Source organism: Salvelinus sp. IW2-2015, linkage group LG13 (assembly GCF_002910315.2).
Source record: "Salvelinus sp. IW2-2015 linkage group LG13, ASM291031v2, whole genome shotgun sequence".
NCBI lineage: Eukaryota > Metazoa > Chordata > Actinopteri > Salmoniformes > Salmonidae > Salvelinus > Salvelinus sp. IW2-2015.
Window position 1 is genome coordinate 10,274,401 of NC_036853.1, and position 11,476 is coordinate 10,285,876.

The 11,476-nt window shown below is 44.1% G+C and overlaps 1 protein-coding gene across 1 annotated transcript; it reads right to left on the reverse strand.

The window, feature by feature from the left end:
• Positions 1 to 2,495: 2,495 nt before the first annotated feature.
• On the reverse strand, positions 2,496 to 3,802 carry LOC111971652 (relaxin-3 receptor 1-like). The gene has a single exon (XM_023998509.2). It carries the CDS (start codon positions 3,778 to 3,780, stop codon positions 2,575 to 2,577), a length of 1,206 nt encoding a protein of 401 aa, XP_023854277.1. The 5' UTR covers positions 3,781 to 3,802; the 3' UTR covers positions 2,496 to 2,574.
• Positions 3,803 to 11,476: the final 7,674 nt, after the last annotated feature.

Genomic DNA, 11,476 nt, shown 5'->3' on the forward strand with positions numbered 1-11,476 from the left:
ATAGAATAAGCTGCTAAAAGTATTTTCTATAGAGAGTAAGTTCACTGATTCAAATGAGTGAAAACAAATTTATTATTTATTCCCTCCTTAATGGAGATCATGGGGGGATTGACGGTCTGTATTTATCTCGCAGGTACAAAGCGGTGGGTGAAGCAGTACAGCTTGAACCTGTTAAGACCCCTATGATAAATTATGAGAAGGCAGCACAAGTTATTAAAGACGGCCTCCAGTCTCCTTTTCACCTCGTTTATCATGTGATTTACTTGAACTTTCACATGTGGGCAGGCGTAAGGTCGAAGGGCAGGCATTATGTTGCAAAAGTGGGCATGTTCGTATGCTGGCTTATACTAGCTTGGTCAAAAACACACACACATCACCATTTGAACAACGGGCTACACAGACGTCTCTGACAGCAAGAGCAGCTTTGTGTCTAACTATATCGCAAGGAAGATTTGCTTCCCTATAGGAAGATCTGGAGAGAGAATTCCAACAAATCCAACCATATACACTACATGACCAAAAGTATGTGGACCTGCTCGACGAACAACTCATTCCAAAATCATGGGCATTAATATGGAGTTGGTCCACCCTTTGCTGCTATAACAGCCTCCACTCATCTGGAAAGGCTTTCCACTAGATGTTGGAACATTGCTGTGGGTACTTGCTTCCATTCAGCCACGAGCAATAATGAAGTCGGCACTGATGTTGGGTGATTAGGCCTGGCTCGCAGTCTGCATTCCAATTAATCCCAAAAGGTGTTTGATGGGGTTGAGATCAGGGCTCTGTGCAGGCCATGCAAGTTCTTCCACAACGATCTCAACAAACCATTTCTGTATAGACCTCACTTTGTGAACAGGGGCATTTTCATGCTGAAACAGTAAAGGGCCTTCCTCAAAATGTTTGAAGCACACAATTGTCTAGAATGTCATGGTATGCTGTAGCGTTAAGATTTCCCTTCACTGAAACTAAGGGGCCTAGCCCAAACCATGAAAAACAGCCCCAGACCATTATTCCTCCTCCACCAAACGTTACAGTTGGCATTGGGCAGGTAGCATTCTCCTGGCATCCGCCAGACCCAGATTTGTCCGTCAGACTGCCAGATGGTGAAGCGTGATTCATCACTCCAGAGAATGTGTTTCTACTGCTCCAGAGTCCAATGGTGGCGAGCTTTACACCACTCCAGTCGACGCTTGGCGTTCAGCATGGTGATCTTAGGCTTGTGTGAGGCTGCTTGGCCATGGAAACCCATTTCATGAAGCTCCCGACAAACAGTTATTGTGCTGACGTTGCTTCCAGAAATAGTTTGGAAATCGGTAGTGAGTGTTGCAACCGAGGACTCAGCGGTTTTGTTCTGTGAGCTTGTGTGGCCTACCACTTTCCGGCTGAGCTGTTGTTGCTCCTAGACTTTTACCCTTCACAATAACAGCATGTACAGTTGACCGGGGCAGCTTTAGCAGGGCATACATTTGACGAGCTGACTTGTTGGAAAGGTGGCATCCTATGATGTCCGCACGTTGAAAGTCACTGAGCTCTTCAGTAAGGCCATGCTATTGCCAATGTTTGTCCATGGAGATTGCATGGCTGTGTGCTAGATTTTATACACCTGTCAGAAACGGGTGTTGCTGAAATAGCCAAATCCATTAATTTGACGGGGTGTCCACATACTTTTGTTTATATAGTGTATGTTTGAGGCATTGGCTTCTAGTGACAAAGAAGATGTGAGTTCGGGAAATAAAGTTCAACGACTGCCCCGCGACATATGTGAATGTTATGTAACCTTATGTAGCCGAGCTACCATCGTGATACCTATCTCACGTTAGCTTGCTAAATGTATCTCTAGCTAGCAGAGAAGCAGCGGAGGAGAGAGGAAAAACACATCTGGCGAAGAGAATCTGAGTAGGGGGAGAAAAACTGGGGCACATGTCGTGGTATTTCTAACCAAAGGGAGAGACTGTATTCTTCAAAACAACTATTTATAAGATTTGCAAAAATGAAGCAATCAATAACAACCACTCAACAGTGCATCATTAGGAAAGCTCAACGAAAAGAGTTGTCTCTCTCCTCTTATAGAAAAAGAACAACCTATTTTGTCGACGTGGCAGTTTAGCAGACCGGTGGAAACAGGGACGGAACATGGTGTGTAAAAGCTGATTTAGCTTGTCTGTGCAGATTAAGATAGCTGACGTTGCCACCATTGTCTGTCCCTTCCTGCATGTTTCCACACATCTAAGTTCCTGTGGATTGTTAAAACAGGATGTCACATACTACAGTCACACCCAAATGGCTCTTATCTGTAGGCCCTGACCCATGACCCACAAAAGACGAAGCTGTATCAGCAAAATACTAACATATAACAACAGACAATTCTCCAAGTAAAACAGCATAGTATGACTAATTAAACAGTATAGTATGTAATTATTATTTAATTTGCACCGCACACATCCCAATGGGCTTGCCTTGTGATGCTGCTCCAGCAACTACAACAAACAAATTCCATGAAACTGGTATTTTGGAGAGCTGAGTGCATTCCTTGTTGTTGCCCATTGTCTACGAGAGCCGCTGAGCCGCCCGCCTTTAGACATCCATCTGGACCAGCGTCATGACAGGGGGAGCCTCTGCCACCTTGGCCTTGCGGGGTAGCAGGTTGGCCAGGCTCCTGAAGGAGGGTGTGGCATGCAGCAGCTCTTTGAGGCCCGCGCGGTACTCACGGCGGATTATGCAGTAGAGCACAGGGTTGAGGCAGCTGTTGGTGTGAGCCAGACACACAGTCAGCGGGAAGGTGTAGTTCTGGACGTTGTAATATGCGTTGCTGAAGTGCACCAGGTCAAACTTAATCAGCGCGCCCCACAGCGTCAGCGCCTGGTTGGGCAGCCAGCACAAGAAAAAGGACAGCACCACGATGGCTACCGACTTGGTTACTTTGGACCGGCGCTTGTGGCGGCCTTCCGAGCCCTCTGAGCTGGCCGCTCCACTGATGTGTTGGCTCAGCACAAAGCGCAGCAGTAGCAGGTAGCACACAGTGATGACCACCAAGGGAATAACAAAGCCCAGCAGTACTTTCTGTAGCTGGTACAGCCCCAGGAGCAGCTGAGGGTTCCACCTGCCTGACTCAGGGAATCGCACCAAACACAGTTCCTCGTCGTATAGCTGGGCACTAGTGGAGTAGATGGCGTGGGGCAGGGTGGCTAGCAGCGACACTACCCAGATGCCCAGGCTGATCCACTTGGCGCTGGCTGCCGCCGTACGCCTGCTGTGCATCTTGAGGGCCGAGGTCACTGCGTAGTATCGCGCCACACTCATGGCAGTCAGGAAGAAGACGCTGGCGTACATGTTCATGATGGTCACGGAGCTGATGATCTTACACATTACTTTGCCGAAGGGCCAGCGGAAGTCCAAAGCCGTGTCAATAGCCCAAAAGGGGAGCGTGAGAACAAACTGCAGGTCAGTGAGAGCCAAGCCCATTACAAAGCAGTTGATTGAGGACTGCTTCTGACTGTGGTGTGAGTGAAGCAGGTAGAGTGCCAGAGAGTTCCCCACTAGCCCCAGTGCACACACGACAGAGTACACCAGAGCTATCATTACACGCACTGTGATGCTGGAACCATCTCCCTGAAGCTCCAGTATAGATTCCTTGCTTAAGAAGTGTAGCCAGCAGCGCAGCGACAGGTTGCCAGTAGAGCCACCGTAACCCAGTCCTGCATTATCCTCCAGTACTTGCTCACACACCTCTGGTACCAGGGTCTGCACACTGTCGTTTGGTTGCATGGCGAACTTATTCATTCACAAATCACTCAGCATGGCATGTTGGAGACCTCTTATGCTCAGGAGTAGAAATTGGTAGGAGATGCCACATTCATGATGAGGGGAAAAAAAGCAGCCTACATGAACATACCTGTCCTATTCATTTTCTCTGTGGAGCTGTCTTTTTGCTAAATCCAAGTTGTTCTCCACTTTATAGGTCTGTCCTCTGCAACGCGTAGCGTATCGTCTCTCATTCACTTCACTGAGCTCGGTGGACTCACCTCTCATTCTTTTATAGATTCCGCAGGCACGCGCAAGGTTCAGGCTCGTAATCACCACCACAGCTTCTCGCCTGTCTCCGTTAGAAACAACCCAGAAAATGCCTTGGTCGTCCTGCAATGTCTGTGCACATATCCCACTCATCATAAATACATCTCAGTACGTTCTGACATTGAATTTAAATCTTGTTTGCTGTGTGTCTTCAATTTGTTTGGTGTATGTAAATGTGTCATGGAGTGAGCTCCGTGGCGTTATTGAATTAATTTGGGATTAAACAAAACAAACAAACAACACATTTATTCACCTGAACTGCCCTCTCTTCCTCGGAATAAACAGAGATATTATCAGCCTTGACTTAAGGTATTTTAACATCTACTTCTCTTTTTCTCAGCGCTTGAAACGTGTTGGAACAGAGAGTATGGGGAGAGAAAAGAGGCGGCACACTGTTAGCCTACTGCTCAAGTTATTATCTCGGGGATCAAATTGGACAATTGGAAAATTAACAGATATAACCAATTAAAAAATAATCATTTACCAGCTCGTTATAATTGTTTTACAAAGGGCAACAACAACAAAAATACCAATATTGTTTCCAACTGACTCAATTCTTTAACTCTCAGGCAAGGTTAATCATCAAAAGAGCATGCTTTTCAGAATGACCTATTCTTTAACCCCCTCTCCACAACAATCCTTGCAGCTGATAGGCATCAATTGACCGAGTCTAGGCACGAATGTGATTGACTGGGTTTTAACCCAGGTCGTCTGTGTGTTACAAGACTGTATTAGCCTGCTGACCTAAAGCCTAGGCATTACATTAGCTTGGGGAGCTAACACAAATTTTCAGGTCTCATGGCACATGAGCATGGTTCACTTAACCACTTTCGTTACACTTAGAAATCAGACAGTCATGGGACTAGGGATTAATAGCAGGTGTTTAGAAGGATAAAGCTGTCATATTATTTAATCTGAAATGTTTTCCTGGGGCACATTGGCAGATTCTCCCCAGTGCTTTCAGACAGGTCTCATAGACTAGACGTAAGAGAATACATGTAAATCCAGTTTCTCAAATGAGTATGATATGTTACTTTTGACATGGTTACATAAAGACAGAAGGTTACTTAAGGCAAAAATGAAAGGAGGGTGGTTGGTCAGGGTGGGTGGGCGTATAATGCGAACGTCTGGCAACCCAAAGGTTGCATGTTCGAATTTCATCACGGCCAACTTTAGCATTTGAGCTAATTATCAACTTTTCAACTACTTACCACTTTTTAGCTACTTTGCAACTACTTAACAAGTTATCTAACCCTTCCCCTAATTCTAACCTTAACCCTTTTATCTAACCCTAACCTTAACCCTTTTACCTAACTCCTAACCTTAACCCTAACCCCTAACCCCTAGCCTAGCTAACGTTAGCCACTTAGCTAATGTTAGCCACAAAAAATTGCAATTTATAACAAATAATTCATTTCGCWAATTCTTAACATATTGTACGTTTTGCTAATTTGTAGCATATTGTACGTTTAGCAAATTCGTAACATATCATACGAAATGGATGATGGACATCCACAAATTAATACATACCATAAGAAACGTAACATACTGTATCACACTAAATGGAGTGTCTCAGATTTACGTACAGAATAATACGCAATGCTCTGAGACCAGGTTGTTTCAGAAGGTAGAGATGAAAGTGGTCATCATGAGTGAAACTGTGGATGCATTCTGAAAATAAATAGGTGAGAATGCGGCGATTTCATTTTTTCAACTAAAAGCTGATAAATATACAACCAATTACAACCAGTAGACTGTTAAATATCCAATATTTTATCAATAATCTATTCAGTGAAGTAACCATTGTATTTGTAACAGTTTAAACAAACTCCTGGCTATAGGAAGAAACCTTAAGAGGATGTAGACTGTTAAAGGCAGCCAAAGTAAAATTAGGACCATCTTTCCGGCACAGCATGGTTGAGGCCGAATCAACAGGGTCAGAAGAGAGCTTGTCTATGAGAAACTAATAAATGAATTGTAAATAATTAGTATTCCAATGGGGGGATACAGAGCAATCAAACATATTCAAATCTTCCATAATAAAAGTAGTCTGGAACGGGGTTTCCCAAACCCGGTCCTGGCCCCCCCTGGGTGCATGTTTTGGTTTTTGCCCTTGCACTACACAACTGATTCAAATAATCAAAGCTTGATGATGAGTTGGTTATTTGAATCAGCTGTGTAGTGCTAGGGCAAACACCAAAACGTGTACCCAGGGGGGCCTCAGGACCGAGTTTGGGGAACCCTGGTCTGGCAGATGTTTCTACACTAACCACTTGAATAATGTAGCTGGATCTTTTCTGCTATTAGACCAAGATCATACACACAATCTACAACACATACTAAAATAACCCTGTTATATCCCCAAGTCACACATAGTAATGGAATAGGAACGTTCTTTCAGACTTTTCTCACATGTTCTTCTGACACACTAGCCATCATATCTGATGTCTTGCATTACAAATGCTCCAGTAACACTATTTCTGAAAAGAAGAACTTGGTACATTTGACTTGTGTGTTTCGATGTGAAATCCTTGAGAAAAGTGGCTGTTGCATTGATGAGAATACCTGCCGTTTCCCTGGGAGGATGAATAGGAAGAACATTGTGTTATTGTTGAAGGTAGCAAGCACAATACAGTATATCAATGCAAATGTATACTGAGTAAAGTTAGTAAAAACGTACAGTACATTGTCTTCCAAAAATGTCTCGAAAATCAAATCAAATTGTATTGGTCACATACACGTGTTCAGCAGATTTTATTGTGGGTGTAGCGAAATGCTTGTGCTTCTAGTTCTGACAGTGCAGCAATATCCAACAAGTAATATCTAACAATGTCACAACAAATACCTAATACACACACGTCTAAATTAAGGAACGGAATTAAGAATATATAAATATATGGATGAGCAATGTTAGAGCGGCATAGACTAAGATACAGTAGATAGTATAGAATACAATATATACATATGAGATGAGTAATGCAAGATTTGCAAACATTGTTAAAGTGACTAGTGTTCCATTTATTAAAGTGGCCAATGATTTCAAGTCTGTGTATGTAGGCAGCAGCCTCTCTGTGCTAGTGATGGCTATTTAACAGTCTGATGGCCTTGAGATAGAAGCTGTTTTTCAGTCTCTCGTTCCCAGCTTTAATGCACCTGTACTGACCTCGCCTTCTGGATGATAGTGGGGTGAACAGGCAGTGGCTCGGGTGGTTGTTGTCCTTGATTATCTTTTTGGCCTTTCTGTGACATCGGGTGCTGTAGGTGTCCTGGAGGGCAGGTAGTTTGCCCCCAGTGATGCGTTGTGCAAACCGCACCACCCTCTGGAGAGCCCTCCGGTTGTGGGCGGTGCAGTTGCCGTACCAGGCGGTGATACAGCCCGACAGGATGCTCTCAATTGTACATCTGTAAAGGTTTGTGAGAGTCTTAGGGGCCAAAACAAATGTATTCAGCCTCCTGTCTGTGTGGGTGGATAATTTCAGATCGTTAGTGATGTGTACGCTGAGGAACTTGAAGCTTTCCACCTTCTCCACTACGGTCCCTATAATGTGGATAGGGATGTGCTCCCTCTGCTTTTTCCTGAAGTCCACGATCAGCTCCTTCATTTTGTTGACGTTGAGGGRGAGGTTATTTTCCTGTCATCACTCCGCCAGGGCCCTCACCTCCTCCCTGTAGGCTATCTCATCGTTGTTGGTAATCAAGCCTACTACTGTTGTGTCGTCTACAAACTTGATTGAGTTGGAGGTGTGTATGGCCACTCAGTCATGAGTGAACAGGGAGTACAGGAGGGGGCTGAGCATGCGCCTTTGTGGGGATCAGCGAAGTGGAGATGTTGTTTCCTACCTTCACCCCTGGGGGCGGCCCATCAGGAAGTCCAGGACCCAATTGCACGGGGTGGGGTTCAGGCCCAGGGCCTCAAACTTAATGATGAACTTGAAGAGTATGGTATTGAATGCTGAAAACTTAATGATGAACTTGAAGAGTATGGTATTGAATGCTGAGCTATAATCAATGAACAGCATTCTTACATAGGTATTCCTCTTGTCCAAATGGGAGTGTGATGGCGATTGCATCGTCTGTGGACCTATTGGGGCGGTAAGCAAATTGAAGTGGGTCTACGGGGCGATAGTCATTTAGTCATTAACAATGTCCTTCATTGAGATTTTCCCCTGAGTCATTAACCCACTGGTGCCCAGTAAACAGTACAGTACAGTATACAACAGATAATGTTCCCTCTTCCGGTTCATTGTGACGCCAATAGTGGCTTTCATATTAGACCGCTATGATCTGGATGGAGCTCCTCCAAATCCATCTGCATGATGAACGTCATCTTGTTTGCTTTCACATTACGATTAACAATGGCTCTGATTGCTTCCTTCCTAGAATGTTTATTTTCACAGTACTGGAGAAATGCAAATTGTGTGGTGTGACCTAGAGTGGTGTGTGACCTAGAGTGGTGTGTGGCCTCTAGTGGTGTGTGGCCTCTAGTGGTGTGTGACCTCTGATGGTGGTGTGACTAGAGTGGTTTGTGTGGCCTCTAGTGGTGTGGACCTAGAGTGGTATGTGACCTAGAGTGGTTATGCGGACCTAGAGTGTGTATGTGACCTAGAGTGGTGTGTGACCTAGAGTGGTGTGTGACCTAGAGTGTTGTGTGACCTAGAGTGTTGTGTGACTAGAGTGGTCTGGGACCTAGAGTGGTGTGTGACCTAGTGGTATGTGACCTAGAGTGGTGTGTGACCTAGAGTGGGTTGTGACCTAGAGTGGTGTGTGACTTAGTGTGTGTGTGACCTAGAGTGGTGTGACCTAGAGTGTATGTTGACCTAGAGTGGTATGTGACCTAGAGTGGTGTGTGACCTAGGAGTGGTGTGTGACCTAGAGTGTGTGGTGACCTAGAGTGGTGTGTTGGCCAGGGTGGTGTGTGACCTGAGTGGTTATGTGACCTAGAGTGGTGTGTGACCTAGAGTGGTGTGTGACCTAGAGTGGTGTGTGACCTAGAGTGTTGTGTGACCTAGAGTGTTGTGTGACCTAGAGTGGTGTGTGACCTAGAGACGGTCAGTAAAACCAGCATGGTGTTTATCTTGTGTGCTGCTGCCTGGGTTAGACACAGGTCGTAGTGATTCACAGTGGGGTTGGCTTTGCTCTAAAGTGCTGTTCTTGGATCTGAATATTATGGCACAGTAATAGTCATTTACAACTTTTCTGAAGTAATGTTTTCTGAGTCCGCCTTCTAGTGAGCCTTGCAGAGTCAGTATGCTATTGTCAAACGTATCAATTCAAATGAATGAGACTAAAATGGATGTTATTATCCTGTCGAWRGCTAATTAGGACATGTTTCATGTCAGATCCCAAGGTAGGAACTTCCGGGAAGAGAGAGCCAGTAGCTAGTGTTTGGCATTTGCACAGATGGCCAGATATTGACATTTTGTAAAGCATTATGTCAGTAGACAGAGGATAGTCAAGCTGTAACATCACACAGACACTAAGGCCACGGCACAGGTTAATCCTATCAAACACCAAGATGAGCGCACCTGTGAAGTTCGATAAACCTGCAGACTTTAATCTCTTTATTGTATATCTCGGACCRTACATTCAGTGATTAGCTAGCTATCTTATATACATTTTTGCATCTATAATATTTGTTGAATCATACCATACACCTCAAACAGAACAGCAATTTGCAGGATTAAAGGGGCAATCTGGGATTTGCCACTTGTTTTGGTAAACAGCTGAGGGATGGGGCTGGAGTAATGTAAACACTCACCAATTTATAGACAGAGCTATAGATGCAAGGAGCTATTAATGCATGGACTGACCATCCATGAGAATCTACACAGTGTTAGAATGATGTAAAACAAGCTTATATTTTGGGTCCTGATGGGTTAAGAGAGTTGAAATAATCTCCTGAGGCATTTATAAATTAAATTCTTCAATAATCAATGGTATTGTTAATTTAAAAGTCCAAAAATGTATGCTTTAATCCTGGATTGCCCCTTTAAACAAGTGAAATCAAGGACATCTCTTTGACTGTGTACTTTTTTTTTGTCCCTCTCTCAGGGTCTGACTTAGTGGGATATGACCCGTGGTAGGAGAACTCTATGCTGGTGGAAGATGGACAATCAAAGTGGGTCACAGAGAAGCTGATTACGAATGCTGGTCGTTGAGCTACTCTCCCCATGATTAAAGGCTGAGAGATGAGAGGCACCACGGCAGATAACGATTGACACAAACAATCGTTGGGGTGTGCGTCTGCAGACATACACACACACACACACACACACACAAGTCATTCATGTCAATTTGGTCAAATGAGGGAAAGGGGGATACCTAGTCAGTTGTGCAACTGAAATGTGTCTTCCGCATTTAACCCAACCCCTCTGAATCAGAGTGGTGCAAAGGGCTGCCTTAATCCACATCTTCAGCACCCAGGGAACAATGGATTAACTGCTTTGCTCAGGGGGAGAATAACAGATTTTTACCTTGTTAGCTCAGGGATTTGATCCAGCAACCTTTTATCTACTGGCCCAACACTTTAACCACTAGGCTACCTAAACACCACTGTTAGGAAGGTTGGTATAGTGTCTTTGTCATTTCCACTGACTTACTACATATGTGTCAACAAGACACTATGCACTTGAAACTGAATAGCACATCTCCATCTCTCCAGCCTGTCCCCATCCCCAAACCCCTTGATGTTGCGTGTGCCAGATATTGTCAGACTAGCCAGACTATTTCAGAATTTAATATTAAATGATCCAATTGGGGACCAAGAAGCACTTGAGAGAGAACACTTTTATTCACTCGCTGATGGGGTACTTTTTGTGTTCTGGGGTTCTATTGACAATCCAATGAGGCGAGGATTTACATTTGGTTGAGTTGTCAACTAACGTGAATTCAACGTGAAATCAACAAACAAATGTCACCAGGTCATTGGATTTAGGTTCAAAGAATACGAAATTCCGTTGATGACGTTTTTCAAATCCAATCAGTTTTCCAAGTTGATTCAATGTCATCACACTGCATTTTTGGGTTGAAATGACATGGAAACAACAATGATTCATCCAGGTTTTGCCCAGTGGAGTTGACTAGGAATGTCACACTAACAGACAAGGAAACAAACTCTGGCTGAGGGCATGTCATGGTCTGAGCATTGAGCAAGAGCACTGATTTTTGTATTTTGTCAGTGGAAGGTTATCTTACCTTTGCAATACCTTTGACCTAGTTCACTTTGGCTCACTGTCTCTCTCTGTAAATCCCTGTCATTTCAGACATTGTAAATATGCCACTGTATTTAAATTGTCAGCTTTTCATGCACTACAGAACTTTTGAGAAATCTTGTACTTTTTCTCTTGAACCACTTTTGAAATATTATTGGAATGAGCTACTTTTAAAAAAAATAACGAGACTACAC

What these genes read in the sequence shown, in the direction of transcription:
- LOC111971652 (XM_023998509.2), bottom strand. Translation starts at nt 3,780, where the DNA reads ATGAATAAGTTCGCCATGCAACCAAACGACAGTGTGCAGACCCTGGTA.